Raw genomic sequence first — 21350 nt, 5'->3', positions numbered from 1 at the left:
TTAGTATGTTTCACTCAGCCACACTGAATGTGCATTCTGTTTTATCTCAGCTCTAGACATTATTAAGGCAGAGAACAAATGGAAGAAAGAAGATAAAGGCCTCAAATAAAGCAAACAAATGCAGGTTAACATGAAAAACTGAACTGATAGATGAGTAAACCTTGTACTTATTCAGCGATGGCAAAAAATAAGTGAAATTAATTTCAAAAATGCAATCGAAATTAAAGAAAGGGGCATTTTAGCTTTGCTTCGTATTTTGAAGTAGCAAACTGTGATACACAGAAAAAATCTCTTCTCCTCAAATTTGAAAACAATTACAGAGTAAAAAGTGTTGGTTTAAATTAACTTAAAAGTACTTCAAAATCAAAGATTACAACAAATACTGCACCAGACAAAAGACCCTGTTTACCACAGTGAACGGAAAAAATAGAAGATAAATAATGAGATACAATGTAAAATAAAAGGATGGTTATAAATAAAACATGATGAATTTCATACTGTAGAAAAAGTATTATAAGAAGTCAACTAGTAAGACAGTATTCACAATAATTCTTTTTAATATAAAGCAGAAAGTATTTATGTAAATAACACTAATTATATGGCAATTTTTAGAAAGAAGAAACTAAAAATAGAAATAGTAATGCAAAGAGTGCTAATCAATATCTGTTACATTCCCACATACCCCTAATTTGATAGAGGATAGAGTTTGCTGTACCTTGCAGACAGATGACTAGGGCACCAAAACTTGTACATAAATGTAAAGCATGTAAGTAGTGAATACCACAATTACATGTATAAACCACCACATTATCATAAATTATTAAATTGAGCTAAATATATCAGCTGATATTGGCAGTATCAATCTTGATTTTGGAGGCTGGTCTATGTTATACAAGACTATGATCTTGTAAGTGAGCATAGCCCCCAATGCATATAATATTTACACATTCTCCAGTGGGCAAGATGTCATGACAGTCAATTCTTTATGAAACAACTACATTACAACTAAGCATGAAAACTAATTTCCAATTTTTTATTTCTCCTTTAAATCACCTATTGTATTCATTTTTCTAAAAATATGGTCCCATTTTATTTCTGAACTGGCAACATATACAAGTTGCAGCATGGCAAATTTCAATCATATATTAGGAAAAATAATTTGGCAAAGGTGGTCTGTTGGTGGTCAACGGTGTCATTTGGAATGGGCTGCCCATATTGGCTGTGGGAACTTCATGTTTTGAGACATGATTCACAGCTTCAAAGCTGGCCCTAATTTCAGTGGAGGATTGATCAGATAACCTCCAAAATTTATTTTCATGCTAAATTATTCTGTGATTCTATGAAATAGGGATGAAGTTCATTTCCTCTGACTAGAAATATGCGTACAGGACTGTCTATATGTCTACCCTATACATAAAGACGACCACTTAGACAAGTAACCTTAGACAGTTTGTGGGTTACGGACGGGTTCGGTCAGGACGGAGACGGATGGAGAGATCTCTATAGGCAGGTCTTGGGACACAGTCGGTTTATTGTAAAGGCGTGGGTATAGGGGCACTGCTCAGAGCTGCCTGACTCAGCTCTGAGCAGGCCCAAGAGAGTAAGCAGGTGAGAGAGAGAGAGAGGGTGTAAGAGCAAGAGTGGAAGTAAGGAAGGAAAGGAATGAAGTGGAAGAGTGTCTGAAGTCCTGGTTACAATACAATAAATCATCTTCTGTACTGAATATTCTAATTGTCACTAACCAATCTAATACAAGATACAAATCCTATAGCATTTACATACAGCCTATAAGAGTTCTTATATTACCATAGAGTGTTACATCTTAACTTCTAAAAACTACTCTTTGGACCCCTTCTGCTGAGCTAGTAGGGTCTGCTCTGACCCTTGGACCTGCCTGCAAGCAGAGGGTATTGTTCCATCAAGAGGGGATTATCTTCAGTGGCCATACCATTGTTTTCTAGTTGTTCAGTAACTAAGACCTGGTATTTCAAAAGTGGCTTTCATTTTGATGTTGCCTGTAGTTTTCATATTCCCAAAATCTTTTGTCAGGCAATCATATTTACAAGGTTTTCCTGTTTCATCTTCCCCAACACAGTTTTCTTCAGAGTGGGACACTTACTCTTCACGCTTTTGTCTATACAAGAACTACTAGAAAAAAAGTTGACTATCTTAGACTGTGAGAGACTGAAACTGTTAGTGGGTAAACATTGCTAAAATCATTGGAGGGCTTTTGCGCACTATAGCAAACTGCAAAGAAGCAGCTGTTCATCTGTGATCACTGAAGCCCACCCCTTCCCAAATACGTCTACTAACTGGTGTTTGGACTGTGACTGGAATTTGAGGTCAGATAAAGGGGTGCTGTTGTCCAATCATCCCAGATCTGGGGAGAAGAATATATCCACAAGTAATACTGGAATGCTAAAGTCTCAGACATTCAGGGCGTACTTTGCGATGTGCAAATTCCCACCCAGGTGCAGAGGGCTGCTGGGGAAGTATCAGGGACATTCACATGTGCCTGAAGAGGTTCATCTTCGCCGGTGGGCCATAATGGGTCATACTGAACTAAACTGCCGTGCCATAATAGGCAGCTGTAACACTCAGACCATCAAAGACTCCTGAAGTATCTAGTGACTCACACTACTGCATCATCCAGTGTAAACCTCTCCACCCCAGGGGAGGTACTGGGCATTCTCACCTGAATCTGAGCATATAAAACTCATGAAATCTTTGAGTTCTGTGGGCTTTCCCCATCCTCGATGGACCAACATCTTCACTGCGAGTAACAGATATCAAAATTGTACCAAGTCTCCTTTCTGGATCCAACGGGGGGGGAAACTGACTATAAATCTTTCTATGTTTGCCCTTTTTTTCTTTTTCCTTAAGCATTTTTAAAGTGCTATTTTTATACTTCGATATTGCTATGTTACTACAGATAATAACAACTAAAATGGCTACATAGTTGTTTTCCTTCCCAACCAAATGGTTATTAAACAAACTATATATATATTTACAGACCCTGACTATTCAGTGTCGTTTCAGTCTAATCTGCCCCAAGGGATTTATTAGCAAGAACCTGGGCTACCCTTGCCTTCTAAGGCAGGACGTAATATAGACTTGATATGTAACTTACACATAATCTCAGGTGAGATGAATTCCAGTTTGGGGAGCATTTTTTGAATCAACTGCAGCTACTGGTTTATACTGAACAGATAAACTGCACAGAAAGACAACACAAGACAGGGACTGAACATTGCTTGCTACCACATGTACTGTAACCAACAGTCTCCATATCTGCCATTTCAACAGCACATTTTTATCTGTGTAAGAAAGAAGCAGCATCTGACTTGCCGTTTCTTTTTGAAGTGAGGCACTAATTTAATTTGAAAGATCAGCCAGGTTAGAAGAGTTCTTTTATTGCACTGCACTGTATGGTAACAGATTGAATTTTTTTTTAATACTATATGCATTTTTTTGCCTAGACATTTCAATTTATTGGGTTAGCCAAGTTTACATTTTTCTAAAAGCAATTCCAACAGAGGGCAGTACTCCCAATGAACTACCCTGTTGTAATTTACTGGCATTCCCAGAGAGAGGTAGGCATGGCACATTCCTATATTCTTTGTGAGATATCAAGCAACCCTGAGGTCACGGATTACAGAATCATTTAATAAAGACATGTAAACAGTGATCAAGAGAGCACAGTGTAGATGATACCCTCCTATAGATTTTGTGTTTTCTCAGAAATACAAAATAATTGCAGGAAATTTGCTGAGAAAAAGTTATGAAAATCATCAGCTGTTAATGAATGTAGCCTCAAAGACTTGATTACTACTCTTAAATGTAGTATCATATAAAAGCAAAATGACATGCTAAAAACTCCTATATCCATTAATTTTATTTTCATTGATTTTATTTTCCAATAACAGGTTTTAAATAAGATTTGACCAAGAGTGGGAGTAACATCAAAAAAAAAAAAAAAAAAAAAAAAAAAAAAAAAAAAAAAAAAGGGGGGGATCTTTGCCTGTCTTGTCTGGTTGAGTCTCCCAGGGCAAACACAGCTGCTGTTGTTGTACGTTACTTTTCTTTCTTAGGTAAGGATTGTATTGTGTCAGCTTTGCAACACAAGCTGTTAGTACATTTTACTAGGAAGAACGCTACCTTATTATGTCCATATTTTACAAATGAGTTCTTCACATTAAAGCCTATCTAGTGTTCAAATTCCCCTGAACATTTGTACTGTAGTAATTTTAATACAAGGCTGTAATTTAAATAATTTTATCAACAGTGGCTGTTATCATATCATATATTCACAAGCCTGGAGCACAGGCTACAACTCCCACTTTTCCAAATGAGAAGCTTAAATGAGATGACAGAAAAAGTGACAGTCTCCCTCTGTACAAACACACATGACAAGCTTCTGCTTGACTGGAACATTTCTAAAGCAAAGTTTTGTCAGCAACTGCCAATTTCTTGAACTGAAAGCACTTTGCAAAAAGCACCAGTCTTAATTACATTTCACGTGCTTTGTCCAGTCATCTATGGCACACACAGTCACAGTCCATTGGAAATTGTTGTTTTTTCCTATCAAATCCTTTGCCTGGGACTTGAGGAGTGTTGTCTGCAACAAATGGCAAACTTGCCATTTCCCTAGGTTTCTTAAGCTTCGAGGTATTCCTGTTTCTCTTCCACATATCCTGGTCAGGCGTAGCCAACTGAATTTCTCACACCTCAGATGAGGTGTGAGAAATTCAGTTGGCCCGTATTACTCAGATGAGTAATACAGTATTATTCTTGGGACTACCTAAACACCCTCCAGTTAGACAAGTCCAGCAAAGGTCTGAAAGATGGATTTGGCAGGATTTGGCTAGCTGTGATTGCCATACCTTATTTTCTATAGGTCGGTACAGCATATAAAACCAAATTGATAGGTCTGCAATATTAACCCTTCTTTTTCAACATATTCATGAAGCCTGTTTACATGCATAAAATTGCAGTAGTTTATTTTGGGTTTTTTGCATTTTTTTCTTAAATGAGTATCACAAAATCATAGAGATGGCCTTGGTTGGAACAGACCTTAAAGATCATCTTGTTCCAACCTCCCCTGCCATGGGCAGGGCCACCTTCCACTAGACCAGGTTGTTCAAAGCCCCATCCAACCTGGCCTTGGACACTTCCAGGGATGGGGCATCCACAGCTTCTCAGGGCAACCTGTTCCTGTGCCTCATCATCCTCACAGTAAAGAATTTCTTCCTAACATGTAATCCAAATCTACCACCTTTCAGTTTGAAGCCACTCCCCTTGTTCTATCACTACATGCCCTTGTAAATAGTACCACTCCAGTGTTAAGTACATCTCCTTGATATTTTTCTAAGCTAATTTTTATTAACAAAAGTGATAAAGCTTCATCAAAGACATCTTTCCTTCACACATGTTACTCATGCCTTCACTTTGCAGAGAAATGTGCCCTAAGCTATGACAAATTCACATGGATAAAGGTTGATAGATTATACAATATAGAGAGTTATGTGTGCAAAGAGAAGAGAAATTAGATATTGAATACTTGTTTCATAACTTAGTCTTCAACTTTGCTTGTTTTATTCCTTTCCTCAAACATTGTCCTTCCTTCCCCCACTGGGAACTAACTTCTGGTTTGCCAAACAACCTCTGCAAAATTTGCTATGAAGGGAACAGGACCCAGTCCCTTCTGCACAGTAATAGTTGCAGATCTCAACTTGCATATAGTGTCCTTGGCTTTCAGTTGTGTTTGTGTTGCTCAGGGTCCTTCGTGTTCAAGGAGGAGAGTAAGCTGTTTATCTTTGTTATATGAGGACACTACAATGAGGTTTCTTGAACTTATAGATTTGATGTCAAGTTTCTGAGGGCTTAAATGCAAAAGGGACTAGACTTCAACGCTATGGAGAATGTCATGAAACAGATGTGGAGGCATCAAATGAAGAGTGAAAGCTGCCAAACATGTCATAATGTTTGATAACTTCTTGCAAAAATAACCTTTGCAGAAAAAGAACTCCTACAAAGCAAATAATTTCCAACTGGAGGAAATGCTTTAAAGAAATCATTAATTTCTGTCTCAAAGATTAACCTAAAGCTGCAACAGTAAACCTGCTTTACTTGAAAATGAGAGAATACAGTCACCAGAACTTTCACCTCACGGATCCTGGCCATTTGCCTTGACTTACCCGCTTATGAAGACGTTCTGCTTCCTCCTGATATGCAGCAAGTTGCTGTTTCCATTGTTTCACATTGGCAGTGGACTCCAGCAGGGCTGCTGTGAGCTTGGCATTATTACCCTTGAGCGTGGCCAGTTCTGCCTCCCAATGCTTGCTGATTGTCGAACTACACAGACAGAATGATAATGGTCAGAACCCCCAAATCTCTTCTTTTATACTTCTTAAAAGTCTTACAAAATTATTTCGTACCCAGCAAAAAGAGAATTACTCAAAAAAAAATTACATGACTGAATAACCAAATGAGAGAGTCCAAATGCTCAAATCATCAAAACTATAAATTAAGAAAATATAGGTATAGCATTATTGGAAAACAACATCTACTTTCACAGTTCAACAAGGTATATTTATAAATAAAATAATAAAGTTTATGAAATCTATGTCAGCTTCCCAAAAGCAACAGCATGCAATTGAGAATATGTATACAATTAGTCACTCTTTTGAAATATGCATATTGAATGAAAGTGCTTTCTTAATCTACTACTTTGTTAAATATATTGTAGGAAAATATTTGTCATTGGCTTGATTAATGAGAGCAAATCAAGTGCTTTGGAAGTACAGCCTTGTTGTCTTAATGTAAGTCTTCCATCCCTGAAATATACTTTCTTTATTAAATACCATATTTAACTTGTAATTGCAAATGCAAAGATCTTGAATTTCATAATACTGTTAATATATTTTTCCTCACAAATATCAGCAAAGAGAGTAGAGATCAAGTAGGATGGATATACTACTGCTTTATTTCAAAGTGGAAGCTGATGTTGAGGTTTACTGAAGTAGCTTATAGAGGAAAATTCCTGCTTACAATTTAGTTGTTCTCTTAGCAAACACAGGGCTTTAATTTTCACAGGTAATTAGTTTGCTATAATCTGCATACCATATCCTTACACTCAGTATGCAAGGGAAAAGTATGTCAGACGCATCAGGTGAATGCATTATATGCAAACAGCTCATTAATGTGTACTCATATAATGCCAACAGCATGTGAGGTGTATACCTACATGGACAATACATACAGAAAAGAATTCATTTTGTCTAATTAGCTCACTATTAAAGGCATAATTGAAAACCAAAGATCTATAACTCTGACCAAAATGATATTGTATGAAGAATTATTATAATATGATTATATATTTTAAATATATATGTTATTATTATTAAATTAATTATAATTCATTATGATTTTGCATGTAAGTTTATAGATTTATCCGAACTTTGTACACCTGTATATTGAAATATTCTGCCATCATTTTGTCCACTTAGTTTCTTTCTTCCACTTCCTGCATATGCAAAGTCCATCCCATCAAAGCATATTTTAAAAACATTATGATTCCTATAAATGTTCCTTAGGTGTTCAAAATAAACCAGACACAAGCGAACATTCATTACGTATTCAGACCATGTATACTGTGTCACTAAAATATTGTATCTGATTCTTCTGTGCTCCAGCATTTCCTTCCAAATGGTACTTTGTCCCCTTGAACAGGAATACCACGTTCCTCCAGAAGAGGAATATGCTCTAGAATTCAGTGATAAAACTAATTAGAAGTTCACTACTGGAAACTTCAGATCTTAAAGGACTAAACTAAAATAATGATGATCCTACTTCACTGGGGAACACAGACTCACATATCCAAGAAGATAAGCATAAATTTCTGTAACCATGTGTACTCTTCTGTTCCTCTAATCAGATTTAAGTTTCACTTACAATAGCCCAGGAGATCAACAAATTGTATTAAAAGAATGCTCAAAATATCTAGTTCTAGTTATTATATTCATACTTCCTTCACAATGAATGTTCTGATCTGACAAAAAAATATCCAATCCAGTAGTTTGATGCAAGTGTGTTCCATTTAGCAGTCCTGCAGGACTACTGGCAACTACTAGCTACTAGCAAATAGTTTATATGTGACACTGATACTTGCTTACAAAATGTGCCTTACTACTCATCTTTGCCCTCAGAAGATACATGCACACAAACTGATGTAACACAGCTGTATCTGAGACAGTCAAGGGCTGAGAACTCTTTGATCATTTATTATCCTAAAGAGGTGAAAGGATTTTTCTTTACTCTAATAAGGCGTATATCCACAATGATACCCTTCTAATCCACAAAGAACCCAGAAGTCAGACCCTCAGGTAGTGATGAGTAATAATGTGAGGGTGATTTGTGGTGTGTATCACTTTCACCTTTGCCTGGTGCCCCTACTACAGTGCGTCCCAAGAAAATAGCCAGGAGCTTTTAGGTTATTCCTTGCATAATGGAATGTCAGTATGAAATATGAAGCATGTATTTTCTATTACTGCTATGGTTACCCTAGTTCAAAAGCTGTAAGGTTTCTTTGGATCTGGTTATTTTTCAATTGGTCATTCTCAACAGGAATGCATCAGTTTTGTTTCTCAACTGTATTCTTTTTCCCTAAGCGATCTACATAGTGGGTAGGAACGTTCCTGTTGTAATGCAGGTGCGACTTGTTTGTAGCATATCCTGGGGTTTTTCTATGAATAATTCTTACTGTATCTTCTACAGATTCTACTACAGTTCCATAAAATGGAAACATATTACTTAAACTAGTCTAGTTCTCTATCTGGTAATATACAATGACTTCCTAACTATTTAGACTTACCCTTTTTCCTCTTAATGGATATCATACTGGGAAACACAGTCTCAAAGGTGTGGATTTTTTTGTTTCATAAAATCAAAATTTGATTAAAATAGCCCATAACCAGTCCTGACTGTTCTGACTTTCTTTTCTCAAATACTTTCTTGAGATTTAAAAAAAAGAAAAGGAAAGTAAAAACAACAAAGAATATAATTAAATTATGTTCTGTGGATTCGTTGGTTAAAACTGGATTTAAATTAATTATGTTAGAACCAGACAAAAGCACACTTACAGCAGGCTGTTCTTAGGTTAGACTGAGAGTATCTACATTGAAGCCTGTATGTGTAGAGCTACGCTGGTTCAAATTTACCAACCCTTCCTTACCTGTTGAGGAAACACTGGGAAACATATGATTCAGATACAATGAAATTCTCCCTTGGAGGAGGAGATGCTGTGGCTAACCCCTGTGAAAGGGAACACACAGATCCAGAAGATGGACACATGGAAAGTCCAAAGGGGTCCCAAAAACTGCTAAAGCACGTGACCAGAATTTTGATGGTGGAACAGGTGCACTACAGTCCTTTGGGAGAGGTACAGGAGACCTGCACATCCTCTTTCTCTCTAAAACCTTTTACTTAATTCCTGTCTGAAAGGAATTGATTTTGCCCTCACTGCATTAGATTCTGTCACAGAAAATACATACACAGCCCTGACAGGTTGTCTTAACAGTTGTAAATATCTAAACCTAATCTGAATCATCCCTCATGTGTTCTGAGACAATGTGCTCTACAAAGCACTTGAAATATGAACACTTACTCAGCGATCACACTGATCCAAACAGTGTAATTTCTACTGGAGCACTCTTCCAGCTCTGCAATGTGGTGCAAAGCTGTATATAGACACTGGGGGACACACAGTCATACATACTTGCAATCCTGTGGTGCAAGAATTCAACCTGCATACATGTTTTGTTTTCTTCTGAAAGCCATCCGTCCCTTTGCTGGCAGTGTCATAATTTTAACACTTATTTCTTGAAACCTGTCAGAATTAACATCACTGACTGCCTGACAAATCCAAAGTTTCAAGACAGTCCTTCAAAAAAAGAAACATCCTTAACACTTGGGCTTGTTGCCTGTTTTTCAGCATGAAAAGCTACACCAAAATTTTAAAAATACCCTAATAGAGAATAAAGCCTGGTCATTTCCCTTGTGAAACTTCAGAACATCTGAAAACACAAGGAAAAGTTGTTCTGCATAAATCCCATTGGTGCCAAATACAAGAGAAAAGGATCCTCTAAAGGATAATAGCAAAATATGAGTTTTATTTGCTCAACTATCATGCTAATACAGAAAAAAAAAAAAAAAAAAAGCTTTCCTAGTAGAGGTTAGGCAATGACAAGCCTTCATGGGATCTCAAGCACCCTTTAGTGAGCAAAAGGTCAAAACTCTCCTGAATCTCTGATCCTTGGTTTTCACCACGGTGTCTAGTATATGCATAACATCAGATGTGTCCACAGTCAGAACACCACATGGTGGCCCACTGTCAAGGCAAAGGATTCAAAATCAAATATTTAACATCTGTGACATCCAGTAATTCAATCACTTTCAGAAAACACTTATAGAAAAACTGCGGGCTGGTACCACACAGCCTAACTGTGATACCCTCTGAAAATTGAAGTAGGAGTCAATGATCTTCCTTCCATACATTTAGGCATTCTGACCAATTAACATCAGGCCAATCTCCTTTCTCACTGGGGATTAGTTACAAGCCTAGTAAGTCACTGAGGAATAGCTTTGGTATCTGTCCATCTGTGACCTGAATAGTGTGCCAGAGGCTATAAATGCATGATTATCTTTCTCTTCAAAGTAGGTCACTTAAGGAAAATTAATCCGAAAAGCTCCAGTCACCACATTTAGGCAGTTGGAGAAGGATTGCGAAGGGAAGGAGGGATAAGCACACATTGATGAATTGCATTCAGAATGAAGTTATTTTGAGAAATGCCTTCATGAAACAAAGAAACAAAAGCACTTCAAATTATGTTTCTGCTTTTTGAATCATTATTGCTTATTCACTGTTTGCTTAGTTTCTGAATGCAGTACCAACACTGTGAAACATGGTTTAAGGTTTATTTCAGATTTATAGCAATAAAATGTGCAAAGAATTCTGCTTTATTAATATTTCAGGGGTTTAATATTGCATTCATTGCATAAAATTAGTTAGTTTAAAATTTATTCTATAGCATAGTCATAGTTTCAAGAAACTACTGTTATTCAAGAGCGGGTAAATTATTTTCTTCAGGTGTCACTGCGATCTGCACTGCAGGTGTGTGGCGAGCAGCCCTGTCTTGGGACAAATGTGAAGAGGAATTTATCCAAGGAAGAATGGAGTACTTTCAACATAAAATGTGGATTCTGGTATATTAACTAAATTCATAAGACTTGACAAATATTAAAAGAGCAGAGTCCTGGTAGCAGCTGCCCAGATCATAAATAGTGGCATGTGTTGGAAGCAGCCCAAGAGTCTGGTGGAGTGAGCATTATCAAGCAGAGGGAGTAGTATGTCAACCAGCTGGCAACAATGCATCAGCTGTGCTGGCAGCAAGAAATGACCCCTTCTGACAGCCATGCTGGTGAGCCTTACAGAGCAGCTCTTCATGCTCAACAAAGCACAGGGGCATTGAGAACCATTTGGTTCTGTTGCAGACGTATCTGAGAGATCCAGCGAACACATAGCATCGCTTCTTGTCCTTGGAAGTGTAAGGCAAGTGTTTGGGTTTATGTAAAACTCCCTGGTGCATTTGGAAAGGAATCCTGCAAAAGGTTCTTACGAAATCCTCCATATCAAATAAGCTTCAGTTAATGCTGAAGGCTGGAAGGGTGAGATCTCTGCAACAGGCTATGCTTGCTATTGCCTGCATTGAAATTATGTGTCTGCCTCATTTGATGGAAGTGTTAACTCTGCTGGCACAGTGAGGGATTGCAGCATCCCTCAAGGCATTCCTAAAAGCTCACAAAAAACCTCCTCTCATTCATGCTGAAAATGAGACTCAAGCTCCTCAGCTTATATCCTGATTTAGAAGAAATTTAAACAAGCAATTTGGGAATTACACCCTTTTTTGGAGATTTAAAAAAACATCTTCTGTGGCCATCTATTAAATGTGTAAAACAACTTCATGACAGAAAGGATTTAAACATGATAGGTTTGGGGAGTTCGTGTTCTTGCTGGTCTAAAGCACCATGAGCCCTCAGTAATGAAATGGAAATCTCTCCCTCTCTCTTGAATATTCAGAGCAATAGGGAACAGAAGGGAGTTTCATCTTCCATTAAATTATAGAGGAGGAGGAGCCCTGTAATAAGCCAGAAGTTGAAGGAGCTGTGGAGTAGACCAGGTTCTATCTCACCACTCCAGAGGCAAGAAAGAAAGGGTTTGAGTTGTTCTGCCATTTTTGTCTCCTACAGAGCTGTCTCCTTGTAGGGGCCCAACTCTGAATTTATGTACATGTGGCACAGAGTCACCCAGTTAAATAATTAAAGAACAGCAAAAGGGAAAGCTACATTAAGAACAAGAGATTTTGCAAGAAGAAAACTTAAGACACAAAACGATTGCCTCTTCACAGCCACTGCTCACTGTCTTGCATGTTGTTGTGATTAACTGGACACATACAAAAGGAAGTCTTACTTGATAAACTGGAATTTATTAAAAAAGAGTAAATCTTCTCAAAATTATAATCCAGAGATAATTACCAGGAAATTGCCTTGAGTTAAATATTTTGAGTGAGGCCAATGAAAAGCTAATTAATATTCAAAGAGATCCTTATCCTTAATTAGAGTATTCAAAGGAATTTTTAGCAAAGGAGGATAGGTCCCCTGGGGAGAGAAGGAGGAACATTAACAGAGCATGAAAGATTTGTTCTTCTCTTTGGGATAAGAAATATCTACATGATCTCAGTGGAGTTACATCAGCACAAAACCAGAGAAACATGGTTATGAATCAGCTCATAGCAAAAGAGACGAAGGAGGCCCTTGAAGCACATTGTACTTTAGCTGAGGTATCAAAGGGTATCAAAGCCACCCCGCTGGAAAGCAGGAAAGGCAGGTGAATGGATGAAATGAAAAATCAGCAGGTGAGAGCATTATGTGTCTGGGAGTCTATCATTCTGTACAAATATTGAAGGTTTATCCCACTCCAGGATACATTATTTTGTTCTGCACACACCTTTGTTCAACTTGGAGCTACAATATGCTCGAGGTCCCAATTTTTATGTCAATGTAGAAGGCAAATGCAGAAGATTTTTCTGCAAATTTGTGCAGCTACAAAATAAGGAGATATAACAGATTTCTTCTTCGAGGTGTTTGACATGTGAGCTTTCACTTCCATTTAGCCTTTCAGCTTGACCAACCTCTTGACTGGACTCTCAATCACCCAGAGTACTCATGCAGCCCATGGACAGGAGAAGACTCGCCTTTCCAGTTCTGTTACAGGCAGTACTGCTCTTAGGCAGCTCTTGTACTGTGCCTTATCAGCTCACTGGGAAAGGATCAACATCTTTGTGGACTTAATGGATGAAAATGACAAAAGAAGCTGAGTAATGATACAGACTCTTTCCACTATAGAGCAGACAACTATGAAAATGGGTGGCCATACCATAATTAGATCCACCACTTAAAGCCATGCTCTGTATGTTGTAATACAGCCTTTATTCATCACGGGGCTGTAGAAACCACCATAACACAGTCTGCTTTTAATGTGGGAATCTATCACTGAGGAATAGACTGGATACGAAATTCTTTTTAAGAATGGGAATTTTCACGTAAACACTACCTCTCGTAACCCAGCATGGTATGCCTGCAAAAGGCAACAGAACCAGAGTTAAAAATGGCTAAGTATGTGTTCACTGCTTATTGAAACACTAAGAGTCAGCAGATCAGAGGAACTCTTGAAAGACACTTCATGGGATGTAGAAGATTGGGTATTAACAAAAAATCAATACTTCAGCAATGATCTCTATCCCTGCAGGACTTAGGTCCCAGTCCCGACCCAAGTTAAAGGCAGGTACAAAGGGAAGAGTCACTCTTCTTCACATGAAATAATGACATTACTAAGTTTCTCATATTGCATGCTAAGCACTCTGGATGTGTTTACAGGTAACATTTAAACCCTGTTTCTTATTTAAATTACGCTGTTCAGCACAGTTTTAAGCGTGATTTTGTACACTGTATCACAAAGCAAAAAACCTGTATTTAACCTGAACAAAACCCCTGTTCTCTCTGAAGAGGCTCAACTTTTAATTTTATACTTTTAAAAAGGATCTCATTTTTATCGTAGTCATTACATTTTATAAAGTAAACGGAATTTGTTCTCTTCATGAAGGCACAGCGCATAAACAAAGGACAGTAACTCTTTCTTATAACTTTTAGCCCTCTGAAAGCACAAGCATGGCTAATTAATTTCTAGCTTTTTTGCAGTAATCGTTAAAGCCTTATTGACCTAACAATTATCACATATTCTGAAAAAGTAAAAAAAAAAGAAATTGTCCTTGCTCCCTTATTGAAATAGCATATTGTTATAGTTGGAAGTAGTTTACTCTCAGATCTGTGGTGTACAACAGATACCCAATACATTTTTTTTAGTGCACTGAACATTAGGCATAATTCCTTGCTGTTGCTATGGTGCTGAATACTTCAAATATTCCAACAAAATTACATTTTTAAAAGCAACCAAAATTATTTAGGAACTTAAATCCTATTTTCTGAAAGGACTAGGTATTTGGCCACAAAGAAAGTAAAATTGACTCTGGCATTTATGGCACTTAATCACTTTAAGAAATCAATTAGATGATGTGGCTATCGGCAAGTCAGATACTAGGACATGGTAAACCTGACACTAAAATGATTTGAATTATGGACACTTTCATTGTGGAACTCATCTGTACACACAAGAATTTAAAGCATTTAACTGCAAATTCACACTCTGAATTAGTATGGATTAATTCTGCTAGGCCCCTGGCTAGGCAAAACATCAAGTTTCTTTTAAAAATCGTACTAATAATAACAATTTGGGTGTGCATTGATTCAATTTGCACTCTGTCAGCAATGTAACAGAGTATTCGACTTTCCTACACATCTCTTACCTGGGTTGTCTTTTACTGAGTGCTATTCAGATTTTAACAGTTTCACTGAACTGTGCTCTCAATTACACCTCAGTGAGTTTGAAAAACTTCCCTAGCTTTGCCACAAAAATGCTGTGGTAATAAGGAAAAGGAACAACTTCTTTCACCATGACCACCTCCTCCACTTAGTAAAACAGGGCCAAAAGCCCTGAGCTCCCAAAGGCTGTATGGACTGGGGAGTTTGCACTCTCTGCAAACTGCCCTGCTCAGTGATACCTGGCTGAGGAGATTCTAAGCACAGTTTGCCCATAGTCAGGTTTAGCACCCTTCCATCTTCAGAGTCTTCTGAGGCCTTATGGGATCTGTAACCCTTCCATTTCCATCCGAAACACTCCTGGGCATGAAAGTGTTGATCTGTGTTTTTGTGCAAGGAGAATACCACTCAAGTGGGTGGCAATTAAGCCCTCAGTTCACTGCAAGTATGTTGGACTGGAAAAAGATGCCATACAAAACACAGTAACTTGCATTCTTACACCTGCAAGGACACTGAATGGGCACAGAAGAGGGAACACGAGGAAACTGTTCAGCCCACAGACCTCAGTGCCAAGGCACATTTTATTTAGCTGTGTAGATGTGGCTCAAGAGGCTGTGGCAGCTACAGGTCAATTCTATGGGGCTCAGCATAGATTTTCAGCTCTGCAACAACAGAGTGAAGGCAGTAAGAGCTACTTGTTGGGCAACAACAGCCACATGCAGAGCAGTGACCTGGCTAAAGAGACTTCTCCCAACCCTGTAAGTCGGACATAAACCTCACAAAAGTAGTGGAGATCCTCAGCACAGCCTTTGCCTGCATTTATAGGTGCTGTCACAGCTGTAACTGGAGCGTGTTGTGCCTCTGCTGAACTTGGAGAAGCTGTTACAAGTGGTTCAATGTGAAAGATTTACAAATGCCTATTTTAGTTCTTAGCTGAACCTTCTCTTATTGATACAATGGGACAGCTCAGCCTCTAAGACCCCTTAGTGCTGGTTACCATCTTACTTCCATAGCAATCACTGACCTCAGCAGAAGACTCAATACAGCTGCAGGGCCTCACAACTCTACTACTAGCAACAGAAAGGCATTTTTATAGAATGACCTACAGAAATAGCTCTATGTCACTGGGCAATTGCATAAAGATTCTGAATTACGACTACTGGGCTTCCACCAGATAGTACATTAGGTTATTTTACCATATCAAATAACTACTGGTGCGATTCATTTTTGCATTACAATTGCCAGTTTGATTATCCCAGTAAATACAAGGACATGCATTAATTGCACAGGTAGTGCCGGAAATGAACTGTCAGTTTACATGCTGACAACAAAATAAGCTTATTCCATTAAGGGAACTGGAGCTACATGGAAGCATAGAAAATTTAATTAAGCTTCTTTTATCTCCTGTGGTAACCATGCAATTACTTAAGAGTCAATAACATATATATAAAGTCCAAACTACACCATCTATGGAACTCTCACAAGTACTCTGAAGAACAAGCAGTAAGTCACATGATATGATCACAGTAAAATATTTATTGACTGTATATGTTTGAATAAAACAATTCACAAGTGAGTTGTAACACATGCGGATACTGCAAGTCATATTTTTTTCCATTCCAGTTCTTGAAGAGAATGGACGTATTACATTTTCCTTGTTTAAACCAAATCTGAATCCAAGAAGAGACTATATTGCTTGCACTATGTTGACCCTAGAGCCAAATTTACTAAAACCAAATTAAATTGATGAAATAAAAGGTTCAATTTAATACATGGGAAGTTGCTGATGCAAATACTTTTCTCATTAACTACAGGTTAACACTCAGAGGAAGCAGTCCCTATGTAAGTTTCTCTCCCTAATTGTAAAAAATCCCATTTTAAAAGAAAATACGAATATTGCACCTTCTTTAACTAACTGGTACTTAATAGCCCTTATTTACTCAGTCTAGACTAAGTGGTTTTAGATTTCCTTCATATTCTTTTTGGAATAATGCAAACAATTTGGCTCAAGAATTCAGCTGGAAGTTAAAATATGATAATTTATAGATCTGTTCTTTCCAATTCAATACTTAATTGATGTAATGGTTCCAAAGAAGAATACAAAGCTTGGTTCCCCTCTTCTTTCCTCGTGCCATCTTACTTAACTCATCCCAACCCAACAGGGAAAGAAGGAAGTTGCACATGAGTTTTGCTAGTTGTGAATTCACAGACAGCAGAGCAGAGATTGAATTTTCATCCTCTCATGAGGCTGTGCCTATGTGCCACATTTCAGCATGTTTGTTTTCTAGTATTGCAAGCTCTATTTCACTTTTCCTGGTAAGGCCTCTGACTAGGGAAAGGGTAGGGCAAACAAAAAGATGTTCAAAAGATAGCTTTCTTCAGTCTCCCACTATGCTGATCATAAGCCCAGCACAAATGATTCCTAAAGTGCGAAAGAGTAATTAAACCAGAATACTAAAACCTCTGGAGAGTATAGGAGGTAGGTGCTACACGACTGGTGTTGTCATGTAATTACATTAGTTTTACAATTCAAAGTATTTCCTAAATAAAGTGAACAGGTAACTTGCAGTCACACACAGTGATCAGTCAGATCACACTTCATGAACATAGGAAACTATTTTGGCTATTTTCTTAAAATTCAGGCGAAATTAATCTGAATGTACTGACTACATGCTTTTGGCTCCAGACAAAAAAAACCCTGGTTTTTTCTATCTACTTGCGTTATAGTGAAGGGAAAAAAACTTCTATTTTTTTTCCTTTGGCAAACTACTAGAGTTAGATAACTTAGCAGAATTCCGTCAATTCACTTTCAGGGTTTTGGTTTGGTTTGGGTTTTTTTGTCTGAACCATGTTATTTGAAGAAAATTGCTTCTTAATTAGCTGTGGGATTGCAGTCTCCCAGAAGAATGGTTTCCACTACTCTAATTTAGAAACAAAACCCTCTGCATTTCATATCAGAAAGACAGAACATCATTACATCACAATGCCATGGAGTAAAATCTGCAAGGGCAACAACTGTACAATCGAAGCTAATCACAAGATGTGGACCACTCATAATGTTTTATTATTGTGTACTTGAGAAACCAGAGTTCTGGACATTCCAGACATTTTATTTCAGCACCCTCACACAGCTCTAGCTTCATTTGCGAAATGGCTTAAGAGCTGATTAAAAAACTCTCTTATATTCTAGTTCATTGCTGATTTGTGCCAACTCAATTCATTACAGACAAAACTTGATAGCTCTTTGGTGCCAATGTGAAATACTCTTAACCTCAAAAAGAGAATAAATTAAGTACATCTTTTGACATACAAAATAGTTGTGTTTATGTGTGCCCACCCCTAACCTCTACCCATGTCTGCCAGAACAATGCTGACACCATAGAAGTCCCACTCCAAGGGGTCTGCCTACTACAATGTGACAGAAAATCAACTTGACTCAATTATGTTCAATCAAACAACTTGTTCAGGTGCAGACTGAATGCTGTTTGCACATTTAGAGACATCCTGAAATGGCTTAGAAGAAAGCTGCTTTGGATGTTTACTTGATCAATGAGCTTTTACTCTAGTCTTCTTGGGGCTTACACTGTCTAGACAGGACCCTTCACCTCAAGAGTAGGGAGAGTAACTGAAACAGTCCGTCAGGGAGCCATGGTAGGGTGACCGCAATCCAGGGAACATGACACTGTGTTGCCTCCGTAGAAAACAGAAAGCAAAACTGTGGATTGCAGCACTGCCAGGAGGTACAAATAAAGGCGGTACCTGGGAAAGAGGGTTTAGTGGATGAGACCTATCTTCAGCTGGTTTGGATGTTTAAAAGCTAAGAAAGGTTAAGTATCCCAATATGGCACTTCATCCACCAGTCAGGTGCCTATCTAGGAGGAAAGGCATCAGGCACTACGGAAGCCCCTCAGGTGTTATTTTGTGACCTCATTGTCACATGGATGTGGCAGAATTTGCTGGTTCTCCACCAGAGAAACCAGGCCTCAACATCCTCCGAGGGAATTATTACCTTAACCTATCACTAAATAAGGGAAAAATCTTTAGCAATCTTAATTCATCTGACAAATCCAAGACACTTACAGAGTATCATATAAGTAAAACAGCATGAATCTTTTGTCTTGGACTTGAAACTAAGCTTTTAACTTCATGTAAGAATTAAGATCTTCTGGTCCTCAGTCCATTGGTCATGCAGGGATGCAAAATGATCCCTCAAAGAATATATACATCTTCTATTCATACATACATATATATACACACACACACATATATAAACATTTTATGAATTCCAGATAAATTCTAGAAAAAAGAACTTCGATGAAAGCAATTTTTTGTATAAGTGATTCATTTAAATATGAGATATTCCTTTTTAAAGATACACTATGTTAGTACTCTTTTAATAAAAAGAGTTTTCTGAACTGCTTTTCTCTGCTTTGTTAAACTTTAGCTTTTATATATGCATTCTTTCAAGAAGTGGGCAGAGGTAATCCATTTGACTGAATCCTATCAATAAATACCTAAAACCAACAAGTGGCTTCATCAACACAATTTCTTTGCACTACACAGACAACTGCATCTTGGCTCTGAACTGGTAAAGTCAGCAGGCACAACAAAGTTAGCTCCTAAGATACATGTGCCTGTGAACGAAAAATGTTTCGGGGGACAGAAGTGTTCATGCAACTCTATCCAATCCTCCATTCTGTGTGACTGCAGGAGGAGCCTGTACTAGCTCAAGGTACAGTTGTCAATTCTGAATATTTACTCTGGCATCAGAAAGGTAGCAAAGGAACAGGAGCTGCAGCCATCTCCTGAACTCACACACCGTTTCTGCCTCCTCTTATCTTAAGCAGAATTTGGTATAGCAGCACTTCTACCTCATACATTCGACAAGAAAAAATTAATAACATAAACAACTCTTGCCAGCTCTCATTGCTTTTGACTTTTCATGTTAATCCCCTAGCATTAAGGTATCTAATTGACTAAAATTAGCTCATTTGAAGTCCATATGGGCTTCATTAACACCATCTAGGCACTTTATAAATGGCAAAGCCCATGGATGAAAGAATCCATGTAGTATGTTTCAGGGGAATCCACAATTAACATTTCACTGAGACTCAAACTGGAAATGTTTCATGACTTAAGATGCTTGGCATCTTGTAACTCAGGACAGATGTAATGTAAATTGCCCATTCACATATCTAATAGTATTCTCATAAATGACATCAGGAAAAAAATGAAAGACTGGCTCTTAAGCTTAAATAATTGCAGAGGATGGCGCTAGCCATCCCCTTTCTGTTTTCAGAGTGTATCTCTTCTTCAAGGAGAGAGGGCAGACAGGAAGGGAGTAATACAACAAATTCTAAAAGGAATGTAAAAATCCATGGACTAAATGATCCTTTAACATCCATGAGCTGTTAAAGGATGAAGTTCCATTTATTCTCTGCTTGGAAGTTTGAGAAAAATGAGTTCTACACTGTTTCAAGAATAGTAATTAATTAGTCTTTCTTTAACATTGTTATTATAGTTGTTTGTTTATCATCAGATCTACCAAATGGCAATGAAACCATAATCACACAGTATACATAAGACTTCAGAAGCAGATATCTATCTATATGTGCAGGTTCTCATCTGAGAAGTTGACATATGTCATGATCCACCACCATACCTCAAATAACACTGGAGGCAGAGTAACTTGCTGGTATCAGTAAAAAAGATCAAAACTGCTATATGCATCCAATGGAGCTTCACTTTTGCTAAAATGTACTCAGCTACAGACTTTTTCTTATCCGCTGCCTCCTAAAAATTACTTCCTTCAAGTATTCTACAGGGTTTGGCCCCACTGCCTAAAAAAAGATAACATACATCCTTTCTCTTAGAATAAATCAGGCAGATGAGGAACAGCAACACAGGGAAGTTTCAGAAGAGCATGGGAGCAGGGAAAACAGACACAACACCTGGTGCAGGGTAGAGGGGCCAAGCGACTTGGAAACATAAAGACCCTACATTTGAAAAGAGCCACTAACTGAAAGATCCAGGCTTGTTTTATTTATCATAGAATCACAGAATGGATTGGGTTGGAGGGGACATTAACGATCACCTAGCTCCAACCTGCCTGCCACAGGCAGGGAGGACACCTTCCACTAGACCAGGTTGCTCAGAGCCTTATCCAACCTGTCCTTGAACACTTCCAGGGATGGGGCATCCACAATTTCTCTGGGCAATTTCTCAAGTTGAGCAACTGAACAACTGGAGATGTTCCCCCATTAAAAACATACACTTCACAAATATTCAAGAAAGTAGGGCTTGGGGAAGCAGGTTTGTGTAGACTTTAAAGGAGTAAGGGTGTATTTTGAGACTATATT

The 21350-nt window shown here is 38.0% G+C and overlaps 1 protein-coding gene across 2 annotated transcripts in view; it reads right to left on the bottom strand.

The window, feature by feature from the left end:
- HOMER1 (homer scaffold protein 1) overlaps window positions 1–21350 on the bottom strand; it is a 324423-nt gene that overhangs the window by 23979 nt on the left and 279094 nt on the right. For both annotated transcript variants that reach the window (XM_032095988.1, XM_032095987.1), the window contains exon 6: window positions 6198–6354. In XM_032095988.1, coding sequence (XP_031951879.1) covers window positions 6198–6354 — 157 coding nt within the window. The remainder of the gene's footprint in view (window positions 1–6197; window positions 6355–21350) is intronic.

Source organism: Corvus moneduloides, chromosome Z (genome assembly GCF_009650955.1).
Source record: "Corvus moneduloides isolate bCorMon1 chromosome Z, bCorMon1.pri, whole genome shotgun sequence".
In the NCBI taxonomy this organism is placed as follows: Eukaryota; Metazoa; Chordata; class Aves; order Passeriformes; family Corvidae; genus Corvus; species Corvus moneduloides.
This window is presented reverse-complemented; position numbering and strand designations above follow the sequence as displayed.